This window comes from Hyperolius riggenbachi, chromosome 4 (assembly GCF_040937935.1).
Source record: "Hyperolius riggenbachi isolate aHypRig1 chromosome 4, aHypRig1.pri, whole genome shotgun sequence".
In the NCBI taxonomy this organism is placed as follows: domain Eukaryota; kingdom Metazoa; phylum Chordata; class Amphibia; order Anura; family Hyperoliidae; genus Hyperolius; species Hyperolius riggenbachi.
The window spans coordinates 125,057,536-125,077,045 of NC_090649.1; the positions used below are offsets into that span (position 1 = coordinate 125,057,536).

A 19,510-nucleotide genomic window follows, 5' to 3' on the forward strand; every position below is an offset into this window, starting at 1 on the left:
AGAGTGCATTCCAATCAGATGTGCTCACATACTGGAACAGTACAGTACTTCAGTTCATTCTAGGAAACTGAGTGGTGTATGTCTGAGACGTGCTATTCTTATCTCTGGCGTGCTTAGTGCTTTATGTGCTGTATATATGGCTATGGATGGACGTGTGCTTGCTCAGAACAGCTACGCATTTATTTTGAAGAGTTCTTTTCACACATAAAACAATATTTCCAATGACCCTGATTGCTTCAGTAACCAAGTGTACTTGGCTGCTCTGTTGAATTACTAAGTAACATCTAAAATAATACCTGGTGCGTTCAGGACAAATCTCTATTTATTTTTTATGAGATAAACTCCCTCAAGGAGATGCTTTTGTACTTGACGTTAACATTCTTTGAGAAGATATACTGTAAAAAATAAATCCTCTTTAGGTCAGATCAGTACATGGAAAGGTTTCTAGTAAATGGGTATTCTGAGTCTTCCCTTGACCTTTATGCTTGTGCAAATTTAAGCTACTGCTAACAGGGTATTAAGTCCAGCAGATGGCTGTTCATATAATGTATCTGAAACTAGCATAAATCAGAATTTAAATGTCACCTGAAATGAGAGAGAGATATGGAGGCTGCCATATTATTTCATTTTAAACAATAGCAGTTGTCTGGCAGTCCTCTTGATCCAGTGTCTCAGGTGTACATTTAGCCATAGACCCAGGTTTGACTGGATTAGCCATATGCTTGTTCCCAGGTTTTCATTCAGACACTACTTACTACTTATGCCAGAAGATCAACATGGCTGCCAGGCAACTGGCATTGTTTACAAAGAAATCAATATGGCCGTCTCCATATCCCTGTCACCTTAAATAATACCCGGCGACCTGCTGATCTTTCATGCATCAGCAGTCTCTGAATCACCACCTAACAAGCATGTGGCAAATCCAGTCAAGCTTCAGTCAGAGCACTTGACCTGCATGCTTGTTCAGAGTCTGTGGCTAAATGCATTATTAGAGGCAGATTATCAGATGAACAGCCAGGCAATTTGCATTGTTCAAATGTAAAATGAATATGGCAGCCTCCATATTTCTCTCACATCAGGTGTCCTTTAATGTTGAGGCGTATCGAACATAAACCGTCAAGGGCAAAGTGTCTGTATTTGACAAAGGTAGTAGAACTGCTGATATCTCTATCTAAAAAAACAAAACGGATTGGTTTGTATTTTGTTATTGTAGCTGCATTCAAACAATTCTGTAAAATTAGGTAACTTATGTAAGGACCTACTCCACTTTGTACCATGTCCATTCCCGAACTGGACACAGTGCACATGCTGCGAAGCGGCAGCCGAATTGCTATAACCGTACAATGCACGGCTACAGGGATTTGAATGTGTGCTATGGCAAACTGCAGCATGCCATTCAGAATCGCATCGGCATGCAATTCAAAACAGCGAGTCTATTGTCTGAATATGCAGCGTTTCCCTGCATAGTAGTCGTATTCGGACATAGTAGACATGGGCCCTAACTTGGGAACGGACACCTTCCTGTGTATAATTCAAAGCGCACAGCTGTGATTTCCAAGCAGGAAATGAAGGATTTACAATACTGGTCATGTGTCTTCAGCTTCTAGAGTCCTAAGGAGTTTTCTTACAGGTAGAGATTGTTAGATTCTTGTTTTGTTTGGAAGGACTTGTGTCTGTAATATGCGTAGTAGTAGTATAGCTTTCATTTATTTTTTTTATTTTTACTTCCAGTTCCAATGCATTTTCCTTGATGATGGCAGACTCTGAACATAACCCGTCCACTAGTGGCTACAGGTAAGTTCTCTTACAATTCCTTAGTCTTCACAGTGGAACTCTGGAGTAAAGTCAGTTCTAGGTAGAATAGGCAACCAGAAAGAGATGTACAAGAAGCACACAGAAACCTGTCCATTTGCATTAAGATGTTTTGCTCATCACAATGCGGACCAAACTATTCCAGCCTTGAGCAGCTGGTTTAGAGTTTTTGCTGATAGGTTCTCCATTGGTTTTACTTGTTACTCCTATGGATAAGTTTATATTGGGGGCTTTGACGATCTTCTGAACATAGAAATGGAGAAAAGAGCAGCTTTTAGGGCTCTTTCACATCTAACAACGTGGACAGGAGCCATTCTCCTGCATGCGTTATATGGCGTGCGGCGTGTCGTCGGAATGTTGTGCAACGCAGTCAGCGGTGGTAGCTATTAATTCTCCTGACGATTAAAAGCTCCCACGTGCGTTTAACTGCAATGCAGCGTCGGATGTGGAAGGTAAAATGAAAGTCTATAGACTTTGTGTTAAAACACTGGAAAAGAGCTCTAATGTGAAAGAGCCCTTAGGCCAGTGATGGCTAACCTTGGCACTCCAGCTGTGGTGGAACTACAAGTCCCATGAGGCATTGCAGTACTCTGACAGCTTTAAGCATAACTCTGGGAGGCAGAGGCATGATGGGATTTGTAGTTTTGTCAAAGCTGGGTGCCAAGGTTAGCCATCACTGCCTTAGGCTATGCTTCCCCCCCCCCCCCCCCTCAATTTGCACAGGAATATTACCTTGTAACAGTATACATGGATGAAGGTGCAAACAAACAGAAGTCCTAAATAAATAGGATGATTTCTTCATCTTCTGCTTACCATTTTGAAGTTTGTGAACGACTTTTTCTCTTTTAAGTTTGAATTTTCAGTTTGGATATTTATTATACTACTTGCTTAATACTCTCCATTATAATGATGGCTTTCCTCAGTAGTGCATAAGCCTGCTGGGTAACTTGGTGCCCTGTCCTGATTATACAGCAGCTACAAGTCTTCCTCTGCAGGGTTTGATTTAGGCCTCTTGCACACTATTTGAGATTCTGTTTTTTTTTTTTTTTTTTTTTTCATATACGATCTGATTTTTGATTCCGATTTAAAAAACGTAGCAGCATGCAGTATTTTTTTTTTTAAATCTGAATCAAAAATCGGATCGAATAAAAAATCGGATTCGCATGTAGTGTGCAAGAGGCCTTAGATTGGAGAGGTTAGGGGTTCTAATGAAATGCTTATGTTCTGTTTACAGCAGTGAGCAGCCAGCTAAAGCCAAGACCCAGAAGGAGTTGCTGAAGATACTGAAGGAGCTGCGCTCCTATCTCCCTCCAGAAAAGGGGTCACATAGCAAGTCTTGCACAGCTGCATCACTCCGCTATGCTCTGCACTGCATCCAGCAGGTGAAAGGTAATGTCACATACACTAGAAACAAGGGCAGGCTGCAAACTGTCAGCAGTAGTCAAGGGTGTCCTATAAACTGCTTGCAGCCTCCTTTTACCCTTTCCCTCCCTCTCCCTGCACCCTCTTACAGACCAAGTCCTGCCTCGTAACCATGGAGGTGTGAGCCATTTCATGAATGTGGTGGGCCATATATCAATGCACACTACACTAATGCCTTCATTGCGTCAGTCGGTCTATCGGTCTATCTATTGGCAATAGGGAAGCATAGCTATTACAGTGATTGCTGCCAGTCCTGCCCCTATATGATGTTGGCGACATCAGTGCTGTAACACCTGACTGTGCTGCAGACTGAGCCACCTCTACTGCCAGTTCGCAGCAGCAACTTTGAATTTTCCTATGCAATCAGAAAACAACAAAAACACCAAAGGTGAGCTAGGACTTTTATCTTCCTCCAGGAAACAGACTGATAAGTTAATTGGTTCCTGGAAAATTATATGATGAATATGATGAGGACATTGCACTGAAACAGAGGTAAACATTGGCTTGTGAGCTCCTCTGAGGGACGCATAGTGACATGACTTTGAACTCTATAAAGAACTGCTGAAGATGTCAATGCTATATAAATACACAATAATACTATATTGCTCAAACCTAAGCAGTAAGTCTTATCACTGTGCCCTGCTGTACAGACATAAAAAGTCACATTATGCAAAAGTTTCACTGGGCTTTATGGTAGAAGGTTACCTAAAGGTGGTGAGGTAATGTCCTGTCAGTCTGCCTCAGCACATGGTCAGGACTGGATCATATGGTTTCTTGAGATTTAGCTGTACCTATGCCATTTGTGCCAATCTGCATGGGATTGTCTTGAAATGCATCCTTCACATATAATTTTTTTTTTTTTTTAATTGAGCCACACCCAACATTATTACATTCAGCTTAAAACGTGAAAAGAGTGCAAATCGCTCCACACAGTAGACCAAGGAAACCAGAATCATGGAATGATTGCCAATCCAACCAGTCCAGATAGATTGTAGGCAAACCTTCCAATGCATTTTGGACAAAAGATGTAAAGGGGCTGAAATTCAAGTCTCAAGGGAGGTCCATAATACTTTTTATATCAAGTTTTAAAATATCACCCAGGAGAAAACTCAGGATAAAAAGTTAATTGCGTATGGCCCTTTGTGTGCTCAAGTTCCTCTCTCCATCAGTTGAGAAAGTGGGGGAGGTGGGGGGAAAGAGAAATGCCAGCATAGGAAGTCTTGTTTTTCTTCTACTTATTGAAGTTTTCTTGGGTTTTTATTAATTTGTTTCTTATGATACAGCAGAACATAAGTGATGGTGGCTGTGGAGTCGGAGTCTGGGCAATTTTGGGCACCCGGAGTCGGAGTTGGAGTCGGAGTCGTGGTTTCAAAAAAAGTCGTGAGTCGGGTGATATATTTTTTTTTTTTTTTTGTACAAAATCCACAGCCCTGTTAAATATTAGACTTCAGAGTCGGGCCATTTTGGTTACCCGGAGTCGGAGTTGGAGTCGGAAGATTTTTTTTGTACCGACTCCACAGCCCTGGTGTGGATGGCAGCTAAGGAACTGAAAATACTGGTGATATGACCCACACTCCATTATTACATTTGGTACTAAATATATTTCTCATTCCCTTTCCCACCTGTCTCTCTATGGCTTTCTTCAATTGCAGCCTAATCCTAATGAGTTTCATTTCAATTGTTTTGTACCTTTCAGCAAATGAAGAATATCACCAGCTTCTGATGATTAATGATGATCAACAATGCGGCCGCGATCTCTCATGCTATACAGTGGAAGAGATTGCCAACATCACCTCTGAGTATACCAAGAACAACTTGGTAAGTAAAATCCTGCTCAGGTTCACTGGATAAAAATGTCACTTTGCAATGAACATAAACATGAGACAAACTGGTTTCAGTAGGAGTGTATGGGGAGGGTTTTCAGGCATGGGTGGAGCATGATCAACATCCGCATACATTTTCACCTTCTCAAGCAGTACTAATCTAGGAACGCTGGCCTAGCAATCAGTTCAGATTTATAGTTATAGTCAGAATGTCTTGTGGTGCCAGTAGTAAATATAAAAATCGACAACAGGGATAAATGAATCCTTTACCTAATCTTCCACAAATCTAATAGTTGGTTAGATGAAACCACCGTGCTACCTCTGTCCTCTGTGCTCCCCTGTGTCTCCAGTGTACCCCTCTGTGCTACCTTTGTCCCTGTGTGCCTGCAGTGTATCCCTATGGTCCCTTTGTACCTCCTGTGACCTTCAGTGCCAACCCAGTGTCTCTTTCCATCCCTGTGTACTTCTTTGAGTCCCTCATTCCATCCCACTGTGCCCCATATGCATCCTTCTGTCACCCTCTGTGCCTCTTTCCATCCCACCTGTGTCTTCATCCGTCCCCCCGTTTTTCCATCCATGCCCCTTTGTCTCCTCCCGTCCCCTCTGTGCCCTTTAATCACCTCCTGTGATGTCCCACGGTGCGCTGAAATGCTCTCTGTGGCGTCTTTCCCCGTTGCATGTGTTGTGGAAGTGACATCATTGCATCCAATGCAGCATTCCTATCAGCGGTCATTCATATGTTGGGTGTTTGTAACTTGGGAACTACCTGCATATGGCCAGCATTAGGCAGAGGGTCAACTTGATAACATCTTCCAACATTTGTATAGTGCTTTTCTCCTGTCAGACCCAAAGCGCTTGAGAGCTGCAGCCACTAGGGTGCTCAGTAGACAGTAGCAGTGTTAGGGGGTCATGCCCAAGGACTTCTTACTGAATAGGAACTGGCTTAATGAATAGAACCCTGGTCTCCTATGTCGGAGGCAGTGCCCTTAACCAGTTCAATAACCAGACACTCAGTATAGATCTTCTTTCAAGTCCAGAGGGACAGTCTGCCTCAAGTATTCTTAATTGACAACAACATTTTATTTTAGTTTGTTTTTTTCAAGAGATATCAAAAAATCTTGTTATGAAGCTAATTGATCCAAAAAGGAGTAGGATAGATTTGCATCTGGGATGTGTGGTGGTGGAAAGTGGGAGTAATCGTGCCTAAATATTCCAATCCAGAACAGGACCCCGTCAATGTTCTCCGTTATCTACGACATTAGCAGTTGATAAATGCAGACTCAGTCATTCAGTAACACTGTGCCAAAGGAGTATGCCAACTGTGTACCCTGCAGCTGAAGTTGTTTCATTCCATATGCCAGCAAATCTCCAGATGGTCATGTGTTATAATTCATTGCCTTGCTGCATTGTATCTACGGAGCTTGAGTACAAAGAGCTCCTTTTATGGAAAGGTACCAGTCGCTTCCGGTCGGAAGTCTTTCTCACGCATTATTCTGATTCAAAAAGGCATTTGCCAACTGGAAGTTAATTTATGACATGATGCTGTACAGTTAATGGTTCTGTTATTTTTAACACATTTCTATGTAATTTTGAGTCACAGGTGAAATAAATAACGGTTATTTCGTAATGATGGAACCTGATAAGGGGTAGGATATATTGGGCAGCAGGGGAACTGTCATTTCTTGAAGGTGAAATGTTCAAAGCGGGAAATATAGACAAGTGTGAGGATCTGAGTGACAAGTGCCAAATTGTGATGGCTAACCCATTGGGAAATATCAGCTTCACAATGGCGGATCTTGTGATGTTTTCCCATTATGCAGTGTTTACTTCCTACCATAAGTGGTGTAAGGAAGGACAACCACTGAGCTGGCGACAGGGTCATAGGGTAGTACAGGGAAGCCAGAAGGCTGTTTGGTATGATCCCACAGAAGAGTTAGTGTAGCACAATGTTCAGAAAAACCTAAAGGGAACCTCTGAAGTAAGGAGTACAGAGGCTGTCGTCTTCATTCCTTTATAAACCATGCTAGTTGCCTGGCTACCATGCTGAGCTTTAGGCTTAGCCTCAGCCGGACGTCCGGTCGCTTATTATTATATTGGGTGTGTTAGAAAAACAAGTTTGCCATGTACAGGACTTAAAGATCCACTGCTAACATGTCTGTGCCACATACCTCAGGGCCTTTCAGGGGTCTTCTGAAGTCAATGCCTCAATTAGTCAGAGGTATTTGGTAGAACAAGGGTTTCATGTTTTGGCTTATCATTGTGCACGGTGTTCTGATGATCATCATGTACTCTATAACCCCTATTGCCTTTTCCTTGCTTGTGTAGCTCCTCACTTCATGTTGCATTTTCCTTGCTTATTGTGCTTTCCCTTTCACACAGGATGTATTTGCTGTGGCAGTGTCTCTAATAACTGGACAGATCCTGTATATTTCGGAGCAGGCCTCAGTGGTGCTACGCTGCAGTGCGGATCTGTTCTCTCACGTTCGCTTTGTAGAGCTCCTGGCCCCTCAGGACGTCAGCGTATTCTACAGTTCAACCGATCCACACAGGCTGCCATCTTGGAGTGTCTGTAACGGAGGCGGTAAGGAGTCTTGCTAAACAGGGATTTCCCAGATACAATAATGCCATGAACTGGAGGATTGTGTGTATTACTATGGAGTGTTCCCAACTCCCTCTGCCCTCTGAACTTGCATTCTGCTGTCTTCTGTGCACTGAAATTTCTTTATTTTATTGTATTGCAAGTAAGGCAGAGGTCACAATAAAAGGATGCGCTTAAACGCACTACCAAATCGTGGAAAAACGTGCATATAATTTTTTCTGTGAAAGTGTGGCGAAAAAGTGAATCACACTCTGATTTTCTATGGTTCCAAAAATATTCCGAGAGAATGTCAAGAGATTATTGCATTTGAAAAACAAATTGTGATTTTATGCAAATTAGTGGATGAAAGTGACCTTCTGTGCTGAAGGTCGTTGTTGCTGTGCTGGAGCAATCAACAAGATCAGCGCCCTTCTGCATAGGAGGAGGAAATACGCCCCCCTGATTTGGATACAATCATGTTATTGTCAAACGCATAATAATGTCTTGCTATTTCCGGCACCATAGGTGTTTATTGAGTGCAATTCGCTGTTATTTTGCAGAAAAAAAGCAAGCAGCACTTGATATTTCAACTTTGCAAAATGTACAATTCCACAGAAAATGATTATGTGCGTGTTTTCCCGTGATCTCGCAATGCGTTTATCTGCCTACTTTTATTACAAGTGTGACCCCTGCCTTATACCAGTTGTAACATGTGCTATTTATCTTGTGTGGGGGGATTGGAGCAGATAGTTAAATCATTTTATAATCTGTACAGTTTAAAGGAAACCTGAGATGGGCAAAAAAAAAAATTTTATTTGTACCTGGGGCTTCCTCTAGCCCTTTTCAGGCCGTTGGCTCCTTGGCCGTTTTTCTGGGCTACCTTGGTCCTCTGTTGGCCATCCAGGTAAATCCTGCAGTCACTGCATACTGTGCCCCCACCATTATGCTTCCTTCGTGACGGGGAATGCTCCTCGGGACTGGGGCACGCAGCTGGGCTGACTGGCGGAGATAGGATTTACCAGGACGACCAGTGAAAGATTGAGGCGGCCCAGAAAGACAGCGAGGGAGCCAACAGCATACAGGGGGCTGGAGAAAGTCCCAGGTATGTATAAATACTTTCTTACTTTTTTTTCTTTCATTTCCGGTACACTTTAAGTGATAAGAAAACAGATTTCATTTTGAATCGGAAGACCAAAGCGAAATGTCCCTTTTTTATTTTTACAGATCCCGGATATCTGGATGGTTTAGAAGAAAAATCTTTTTACTGTCGGATAAGGTGAGATTTGAGAGTTTGTACTTAGTCAGAAATATGTGCCACATGCGCAGTGCAGAACCATCTCATTGCCTATATGGAAGGACGGTCTACATTTTCTTAGTTTATTGCGTGCTGGTGTTGTAAATTGTACCATTAGGCTCTCTGGTCAGAGTAAATACTTATTAGAAAGTGTAAGAGTAGCTGCCTGGCTTTTTTTGCGGTGAAAGACCAGAACCTGAGCCCGGCTTTTGAGTGTATTTCATCACTGCTACATTTATTTAAATCCTATAATCCGCTGCCTCTGAAGAAGCAGGTTTCCTGCGAAACTGCTGTAAGGCCAGGATTTATTGCATGTATATTATGAAGGTGTCGGGAGCCAATAAATAGGTGACTTGCAAATCTACTGGTGCCCGGATCCTCTATCGTTTTGTGCTGTATTTTTTTTAAATCCATAGATGTGATTGGGGCAGGAGCTAATCAGAAATCATCCACTTTGTACGTAAAGTCTTTCAAATGTGTGATAACATTTAAAGCAGCCATGACTTTTTAGGACAAAGAGATAAAAAGGCTAATAACATAAAAAGGTTCTAATATCCCTCTGCTGGCAAAGTGTTTTCTCCTCTGATGCCCTCACTCCCATGCAATCACATGTACATGTTAATAGCATTTATACTAGTATGTGGCTATGAGCGTGATGCACAAAAGCGCAGTAATATTGTCATGTATGGCAATATTACCCTTGCTGCCAGCAGTGTGTACCGCAAACTACACTAAAAGTGGGACCTGCAATACTTAATTGGTACGCTAACGCTCGCCTGTACTGGGTGGCGCTAATAGCGCTCTGCTGGTAGTGAGAGTAATATTGCTGTGCTCTGTCTGTGCATGGCAATATTACTGCACTTTTGTGCATCAAGTCCTATGTGACTTGTGCTGCTCTGCCCCAGTACTGGCAGAAGTCAGGGTCTCTCCGGCGTTCTTCCGGAGCCTGACAGCTGGCCAAACACTCCCTTCCAAAGGAACCTGAAGGGAGAGGTATATGTAGGCTGCCATATTTATTGCCTTTTAAACAATACTGGTTGCCTAGCAGTCCTGCTGATCTTTGGCTTCAGTAGTGTCTATCAGACAGCAGAAACAAGCATGCGGACAAGCGTGACATTTTTGTCAGAAACGTCTTATCTACATGCTTGTTCTGGGTCTATGGCTAAATATGTTAGAGGAAGAAGATCAGCAGGACAGCCAGGCAACTGGCATTGTTTAAAATAAAGAAAATATTACTGCCTCCATATCCCTGTTTCTTCAAGTCCCCTTTATGCAAATTCTCAACCTCTCTGGATAACAAGGAGGTAGAGATGGCTTAGAGGGATGTACTACAGAGCCCAGCATCCCAAAATATTCACCGATAAGCAATACGGTTTATCATTTACAGTACCTGAGGCCGGCTTCAGATGCAGCCAGGGAGAGCTTATCCAGCAGAAAATGGCCGCTTAAAATCGTTTCTCACAGAATCATTGTGTCAGCTCGAGCCCTTTATTTGTATAGCAGAACTTTGACAACGTTGTTCTCCACAGTTGTGGCCGTGAGTCCCGAAGGGAAGTGTCTTACCACCCATTCCGCCTGACTCCCTACCTGATCCGTGTGCAGACTGAGTCAGAAGGAGGCGCTACTGAGCAGCTCTGCTGTGTACTGTTTGCAGAACGAGTCCACTCGGGGTATGAAGGTACGTATGTCTGCTATTTGCCGACTGCATATTATGCCTTTAAATCAGTAGGAAAATGTAGGTTTTAAAGAATTCTTCAGAGAATGTTTTGTAGAAATACCACTTCATCAATAGTGCACAGTTTTCATTATTAGGCCCTCTTTTAGAAGATATGAGCATGGACTGTTGCAAGCCAAAAACAAACTGGGGTGGTTGTTGTTAACCTCAGTGTCTATATCCCTGTCCTTATTTATGTAATATCCAAAGCTGAATTCAGACACACCTACTCGCCACAGGAATTCTGTTCTGTACAGGGAGATCCTGTTTCCTCGCTTCATGCTGTAGTTAGATTAGCAATATTAGCGGAAGATTATTAAAAAGCCCTTAAATAGCTGAATGTCATTGTCCTCTGCTGCATCTTGTAGTCCCCTTTGTCATGTCTTGCCATCTCTTACTGCCTTCTAAATAGAGGCTGCTTCTCCCCACCGCTCCCAGTTTAGTGATAGGAGGGAGCATCGGTTTGTCAAGCTTCCTTCGTTGAGGGACAGTTGAGTGGGTGTGGTCTGGCAGATGTGGAGGGTCCTGATTTTGGCAGTAGGTCTCTGGGTCGCTCCCAAGGATAACCTGTTTGTCAATTTGGCCCCTAGGAGGAGCCGTAGCAACATGACTGCAGTTTCTTACATCGAAAAGGCTTCTTTAGAATCTTGCTCTATTATTACTAGTCTAGCTGGAGAAGAAGGCTGTCAGTCTTTAAAAAGATGCATTCTAATGCTTTACACAAGACACATAACCTTTATAGTGCTTTTTCTCCTCGCTGACTCAAAGCGATTCAGGGCTGCAGCCACATAGGGCATGTTCCACGGGCGACTAAGATCATTAGTGAGCCTTGCCCAAAGACTCCTTACTGCTTTACGTACTGGTTTGAAACAGGATTCTTGCACATTTAATAATATTGTGATCTACTTTAAATTCAGTTCTCTCCCTTTTATCCTGAAAGGTCACAGGTTTTAGTTGCAGAGTAATCCTTGGCATGATTTGATCTGTGCCATCTCTCAGGAAATGATATGAGGAAGTAATTAGACCAGGGGTGGTCTCCATTTATCACACCAGAAGAGACGTTTTCATACTCCCATCTGGTTAGTGCTTAATCAGGACTAGACTTGCCTCTCATCTGTGAGAAATCGGGAACAGCAGGACCTCTGTGCCTCACTGCTTTTTTGTTTGATCTGGGAACGATGTTTGCAAACATTCTTCTTGGGAAACACCACATGACTCTGTTATCCATTGACGCATACTGAGCTGCATGTGATCCTGGCTTCAGTATTTTTAGTATGATGCACTGGGCTGGGATGTCTGTATATGTAGAAGTTCAGACAGTAAAGTTAGCAGTTCAGATTACAAGTAGTGGTAGAGCTGTGCAGAAGCAGCAGAGCTCTGTAAGCGGGGCTTGTTGTTAAGATGAGGAAATTGTGTTCCTTTGTTGTTTTTTGTTTTAGCTCCCCGGATCCCTGCAGATAAACGCATCTTCACAACCACTCACACCCCAAGCTGTCTGTTTCAGGACGTGGATGAGAGGTGAGGCCTTCCTTTCATAAGTCACTGAGAATCAAAGCCTCGTCAGTTCCCTAATCTGTTTCTGATCAATCCTTTGTGTTATCTGCAGAGCTGTGCCATTATTGGGCTACTTGCCCCAGGATCTGATCGGAAGTCCCATAATTCTGCACGTGCATCCCAGCGATCGGCCCCTCATGCTGGCCGTGCACAAAAAGAGTATGTATACTATATATGTCATTCTAGTATGTATAGAATGTCACTTCTTGGTCTGCGGTGGATCACTACAGCAATCTTTCACACATTGTTTTACAGTGATGATATCTAGCAGTGAGCCGATATTATTTGTTTATTTTTTACCTGCTGTAAATGCAAGCTTGTGTGGAATGCAGTTACATAAGCATAGTTGGATGGAGAGTTTATATTGTTGGCATTTACCATGAGATAATAATCACCAGATCCAGGTGTTGTGATAGTCTCCTGTTTTTGTCATTTGCATACACCCATAAGTGAGCAAGCATAGAACTGCGCATACGTCAAGACAAAACAAGATAAGAAAAGAAAAAGAGAAAAAAGGAGTCTGTTTTCTTTATTTTCAAAAGCACTTAGTAAATGGCAGTTGCACCATCCAACTGCCAAAAAAGTGTCCAGTGAGCAGTGAGGCTGGTTAGCATACTTGTATAAACCTTTTCAGGGAGTGCCAGGCTGAGAATCCCCATGAGGAAATGAGCTGCTCCAAAACCTGTCAGTTTTGTCAGATTTGTACTACCTACTGTAAGAGACCGCAGCCTAGGAGAAAAGTAATTTGATGACTCATTTTACTCTGGTAGAAACATACTTCTTATTTGTATGTGTTTACATTTATTTTAATTTTCACACTTTTTTTGCGACAGTGGTCCTTTAAGGGCTGGTTAGCTTTGCAGTGCTTTGCTAGTCATCGGAGATCACCATTCTCACTGCAGCGTTTGCGATTTGCATAAATTGCAAACGTGCTGCATGCAGTGCTTTGGGGGCGATTGCGTTGTGATTCTCGTTCTGTTGGATGGGAATCAAAATGCAAATGGCTAAATCATTCCACTTGTGAACAGGCCCTTGTATATCAGGCTTTTCTCCTGGTAGACTCAAAGTGCCAGAGTTGCAGCCACTATGTTGCGCTCTATGGGCAGTAGCAGTATTAGGGAGTCTCGCCCAAGGTCTCCTCAATGAATAGGCGCAGCTTACTGAACAGGAGCCGAGATTCAAACTCTGGTCTTCTGTGTCAGAGGCGGAGCCCTTAACCAGCACACTATCCAGCCACAGCCAATGTCCTCAAGTTTATTTTTAGGTTTGCTTTAGCATACCCAATTTTTTTTTTTTTTTTTTTTTGCATGATGGACAGAATACAAATGATCCTACTACCTGAGATACTACCAAATGGCAAATAGTGTACAAAAACCTACACCTATTATTTATTTGATGTGAAAAGTTTAAAGTGTACCCGAAGTAACAGAAGATAAACATGTATATGTAGAGTGCAAAACATATTAATAACCAGACTGTTTTATTTGTTTTATTTTGCTGCCTGGAAGAGTTAATTTTTAGGAATGGAAGTGACAGCTTCTGTCTTGTTGGTGAATAGTAAACATCACTGATAAGCAAAGTACATACATAAAAATTTTCTTGGCAGAATACAACTTCCGAAAGAAGAGGGAGAGATAGGGAAAGGTTACTTGATAGGCTGCCACTGAGCAGTGACAACAAAACATGCAATCTACTTTTGTAAATGTTTAAATATAAAATAAAACCATGAAATATCTTTAAAAAAATGCCTTACTGTCTTTTAAAAGCTCTGAGGACATCACGGTTTGGGCCCATCAATAGAATGAATGAATGTCCATAGATTCCCTGTAAATGGCTATTGTGCTGCCTGCTCTTTTATTTCTTCCATTCCTTAGCTTCCATCCACACTTAAAAAGCGCAAAACTGTAGCGCTTAGCTAATCGTGGTAAAATCATTGTACACTTCCTCGAATCCCGGCTATCGCGATCAGCGCTTGTAAAGGCACTGTACCGCGATCACTCGAGAATCGGAGCAAGATGCTGCAGGTAACATGTTTTTGCCCGCGATCAGCGGCCATCGTAGCAGTGAGATCACTGCCAATAGATTTCTATTGCGCTAGCGCTAAAAAATGCTAGCACTTCAGCGAATAGCGGGAATCGCCCACTTATTGCCCTAGTGGGAACGGACCTTAGGCTGGATGTAGTTCTTGTTAGATGCTTGTAATAGCAGATGTGGTGGTAACCCTGGCTACATTAGCAGGTTAGTGAGCCACACAGATCTGCTGCCAAGTGGTTCATGATCTATCCTGTAGTCCACTTACTGTTTCAGGGACAAAGTCATGTACTCTGAGTGCTTTAAATGTTTATTAAGGATTATTTTTCTTGTTCTAGTCTTGCAGTGTGGAGGGCAGCCCTTTGACTTTTCTCCAATGCGATTCTGCACCCGTAACGGGGAGTATGTTACCATAGATACCAGCTGGTCCAGCTTCATCAATCCATGGAGTCGCAAAGTGTCTTTCATCATTGGCAGACACAAAGTCAGGATGTGAGTACAACCTGTGCCCTGTGCATTCAGTCCTTTCTCATACAACAGCCCGGAATACATTGTTTTTGTTACCCAGTATTCATTTAAAGGACAACTGAAGCAAGAGTGTTATGGAGGCTGCCATATTTAATTCCTTTTAAGCGATACCAGTTGCCTGGTTATCCTGCTGATCCTGTGTCTCTATAATGTTTAGCCATAGCCCCTGAACAAGCATGCAGCAGATCAGGTGTTTGACATTGTCACATCTGACAGGATTATCTGCATGCTTGTTTCTGGGGTGATTCAGACACTACTGCAAATAGATCTACTACTACTGCCAAATAAATCAAGAGGGTTTCCAGGCAACTGGTATTGTTTAAAAGGAAATAAATATGGTAGCCTCCATATACCTCTCTCTTCAGTTGTCCTTTAAAGAAAAGCTAAAGTGAAAAGAATATGGAGGATGCATATTTCTTTTTAAACAATACCAGTTGCCTGGCTGTCCTGCTGATCTTTCTGGCTTCAGCAGTGTCTGAATTGCACGCCTTAAACAAGCATTCACCTAATTCATTCAGAACCGTGTATTCTGCATGCTTGTTCAGGGCCCATGGCTAAAAGTATTGGAGGCAGAGGATCAACAGGAGCGGCCAGGCAATGTGTTTTGTTTAAAAGGAAACCAATATGGAAGCCTCCATATCCCTTTCACTTCAGGTGTCCTTTAATATAATAGGTCCATGCATGATAGCAGTAATCCTGGACCTGCTGGCTTGTGGGCAAGGCATGCTGGTATCGGCAGTGGTTTTGCTGCCTGATAAAGGATTATGCTGTACAATAAAACTTTCCCACCATGTCCTATCATTCCATTATGTGCATGTAACTTGCTGCAGCTGTAATATAACAATAACTGATTAGTACACGTGTGGTGCCGATCTGTGTTTTGTTTATAGGGGTCCTGTTAATGAAGATGTGTTCACTGCGCCCCCATGCTTGGAAGACCGGTCATTGCAGCCTGAAGTCCAAGAACTCACAGAGCAAATTCATCAGCTACTTATGCAGGTGATCTCTTACTATTCACTGGCGTATTCATTTCATATAAACCTTTTTATCTTTTTCTCTCTTTTTGTGTGCAGCTATATTTGCTCATTACACATAAAGCCAGCGTTTTCTGTGTATACCTGTATCTCTGTGATTGTTCTTTACTGCTCCTCTTAGCTCTTGGCTTTTAGTTTTTTTGACAAATATGGAAATTTGGAAATGTATTTATGCATATTGCATTCATGCATGTCACACTAAAAACTCAAAACGGCCGAAAAATAGTTTTAGATGTCACAGGAATCCCCTTTAGACTTCTATAGCTGCAAATTAAACAGTTAAATAACTTGTCCCTTTTGGTCTATGTTTCCAGTCACAGAATAGTACATGCATCAAGACAAGACACAGAACATTTATATTGTGCTTTTCTTTTGCTCCTAGCGGACTGAAAGCGCCAGAGCTGTAGCCACTAGGGTGGACTCATAACAGTGTTATGGAGTGTTGCCCAAGGTCTCCTTAATGAATAGGGGCTGGTTTACTGAACAGGAAGAGCTGAGATTTGATTCCTGGTTTCCTGTGTCAGAGGCAGAGCCCTTAAAGTGACACTTAAGCCTAAGGAAGAAAAAATCAGTTTCTCACCTGGGGCTTCTACCAGCCGCCTGCAGCCGTCCCGTGACCTCACAGTCACTAGCGGATCCTCCGGTCTCACGCCGCCAGCTACTTTCGATTCGCAGCCAGGCCTGCCGACGTGTAGTCTTCTACGTGTTCCCATCCTCAATAGCGCTATTGCAGACGGGAACGTGAAGGAGAAGCGTGGCCAGGCCTTTCGACCGTAATCAAAACTAGCTGGCGGCGGGGGACAGGAGGATCCGTGAGTGACTGCGAGGGCACAGGATGGCTGCAGGGGCTGGTAGAAGCCCCAGGTGAGTAAAACTGATTTCTTTTTTCTTGGGCTTAAGAATCCCTTTAACCAGTACACTATCCAGCCATCGATTTGGCCTCAATTCACTAAGCTTTATCAAACACTTTATCAAACGTTTGATAATTTACCTCATGGGTAAAATCTAATTTTGAATTCACTAAGGTGGTATAGATTTATTGAACGTTTTATCGATAAAACATTTAATAAATATATAACACCTTAGTGAATTAAATTTTTTTTAGATTTTACCCATGAGGAACATTATCAAACGTTTGATAAAGTGTTTGATAAAGCTTAGTGAATTGAGTGGGCACAATAGCAGAAAGCTTACTCATATTTTTTTAAGTTGGCCAATAAATGGTATCATCCTGATTCAAAACTCCTTGCTTTTGTAGGGCTTGTGAGAGTATCATATACACATAGACATGGCCAGTCTATGGCCTCAATTCACTAAGCTTTATCAAACACTTTATCAAACGTTTGATAATTTATCTCGTGGGTAAAATCTAATTTTGAATTCACTAAGGTGTTATATATTTATCGAATGTTTTATCGATAAAATGTTCAATAAATCTATAACACCTTAGTGAATTCAAAATTAGATTTTACCCATGTGGTAAATTATCAAACGTTTGATAAAGTGTTTTATAAAGCTTAGTGAATTGAGGCCTATATCTTGCACAGATGGAAGCACAAATAACTGTCTTATTGTCTGTGAATTCGGATATAAAGCAGAATTATACCTTACAGTGTTAATTTCATGATAAGGCTTCCAGGTTCCTTTATTCTCAGTACAGAAATGCCATGTAATTGGATAAAGTACTGGTAAGGCTGTTGCCTTTGATGTAGGGTTTGAGCCCTTAACCAGAGGATGAATCCCGGCTCAAACTAGTATGTAAAGCAGTAAGGAGTCTTTGGGCAAGGATCCCTAATGATCCTAGTTGCCCGTGGAACGCGTCCTAAGTGGCTGCAGCCCTAATCGCTTTGAGTCAGTCAGGAGAAAAGTGCAATATACATTTTGTGTGTTGTCTGATCAGTCAGAGTATAATGGGTACCCTGGCTAAAACTGTAGAAAGGAAGTCTGTTAATGTGAGTGAAATTGACCACTGCTTCTAAGAACATATGTTATGATGTCCCCTACCCTTTGTGTGCAAGCCATTCACTTGGTGCCTATTCCTTCTTTCAGCCTGTCCATAACAGCGGCTCCAGTGGATATGGAAGTCTGGGCAGCAATGGATCCCATGAAATCCCCATGAGTGGAGCCTCGTCAAGTGACAGCAATGGCAATGCTAATGATGATGTGAAAGAGAAACATGCTAGTAGAGTGAGTGCGCCAACTATATGTACACATTCAGCACCCCTCCTCCTCCTCATGTTTATCTCCTGCATTGTTTATTTTGCATTTCCTCTCGCCTTGCACAAGAATCTTGATAGTTATCAAACATATAATAATAATTCTAAAAAAAGGTTGTGTCGAGTTCTCTCTCTCTCTCTCTCTCACTCACTCACTCACTCACTCACTCACTCACTCACTCACTCACACTCTCTCTCTCTCACTCACTCACTCACTCACTCACTCACTCACTCACTCACTCACTCACATAAACAGCCCTCCCCTTTCAGAGATCTAATTTTCTTTCTCTGTATGCTCCCTGCTCCCACTCTATTTTTTTCTTAATGTCTTAATCGTCAGTTCTCAGTCATTTCTAATGATTCCCTGGTTACGGTAATTCCCTTCCCACACAGGAGACTCTGACAGATTGCATGCAGAGGGATGTAATGAACTCTTCCTGGGGCCACTGTGTAATCATTATTGCACTGGAATCTGCAGGATGACTGGCTGAGATCCATAGTGGTTCTTCAGTTCCCCTCCTCCACTTCCAGCTTCCCCTTCTCCTCCTTTCTTCCCACTCTGCTTGTGTGGGCAGCGAGGAGAGCATGGCCCGTAATTCCAGTGACAGCATGCAGCATATTTCTTGTGTAGGGTAGAGCATGCTTGACGGGCCCACCTGTATCAATGTGCGTCATATGTGAAGGATGCCTATGTTATTTGTAGGTATGGCACAGGGTTTGTGCGTCACTGCGCGAGGTGTGTGATATTGCCAAGCGAATGATGCAGTGTGTGACTGTGTGGGTGTGCTGTCTGTCTCCTTCCATCAGTTTCAATAGCTGGATTATGCGTTGTGCGCCTGGGTTTCACATAAACAGATCCACTTGTCACCTCTTGTGCTCTCTTCACAAGACCTGATTTCTGGAACGCTTTTGGTGCTCTCCTTGGTATCCGGAAGTGCTAATTCCCTTCTAATCGCCTAGTGCTCGGAAGCACAAAAAAACAACAACTTATGATATGATGAGTTGTGTGTGTAGTACAGATAATTCATAGAACATTAGTAGCAAAGAAAAGAGTCTCAGGTCTTAATTTTCAGGTATAGTTTTTTTTTTCTGTTTTGTTTTTTGACATTGCATCATTCTGTCATATTTGCAATTACAAACCACACTCTATATTTTAAAGTTAAACTATGAAACACAGCAGAGCAAATGACCCTTTAAACTCCCCAGCAGTAAAACCTCATGTAAATCTGTCTGCCTGTTTCTTCAATATTTAAGTACTTCAGAATATAGGACTCTTTCTGACCCAAGTTGGCTCAGAGAAGCTCTTTTGCATAGATAAAAGTTTCTTAACTCTTCCTGTACTGGAAGCAATATTCGAGTCATGTAAGTTTATTTTAATTTCAGATTCCCAAAGTTAAAGGACAACTGTAGCAAGAGGGCTATGGTGGCTGCCATATTTGTTTCCTTTTGAGCGATACCAGTTGTCCGGCTGTCCTGCTGATCCTCTGCCTCTAATACTTTTAGC

At 42.4% G+C, this 19,510-nt stretch overlaps 1 protein-coding gene across 6 annotated transcripts in view; it reads left to right on the forward strand.

Moving 5' to 3' along the window:
- The window catches only part of LOC137571441 (period circadian protein homolog 2-like), a 75,228-nt gene that overhangs the window by 20,506 nt on the left and 35,212 nt on the right, over positions 1-19,510 (forward strand). For all 6 annotated transcript variants that reach the window (XM_068280550.1, XM_068280556.1, XM_068280551.1 and 3 more), the window contains exons 3-13: positions 1,732-1,794; positions 3,047-3,201; positions 4,931-5,052; positions 7,437-7,638; positions 8,860-8,911; positions 10,459-10,607; positions 12,083-12,161; positions 12,250-12,356; positions 14,567-14,720; positions 15,647-15,755; positions 17,840-17,977. In XM_068280550.1, the coding sequence (XP_068136651.1) occupies positions 1,732-1,794; positions 3,047-3,201; positions 4,931-5,052; positions 7,437-7,638; positions 8,860-8,911; positions 10,459-10,607; positions 12,083-12,161; positions 12,250-12,356; positions 14,567-14,720; positions 15,647-15,755; positions 17,840-17,977 (1,330 nt within the window). The remainder of the gene's footprint in view (positions 1-1,731; positions 1,795-3,046; positions 3,202-4,930; positions 5,053-7,436; positions 7,639-8,859; positions 8,912-10,458; positions 10,608-12,082; positions 12,162-12,249; positions 12,357-14,566; positions 14,721-15,646; positions 15,756-17,839; positions 17,978-19,510) is intronic.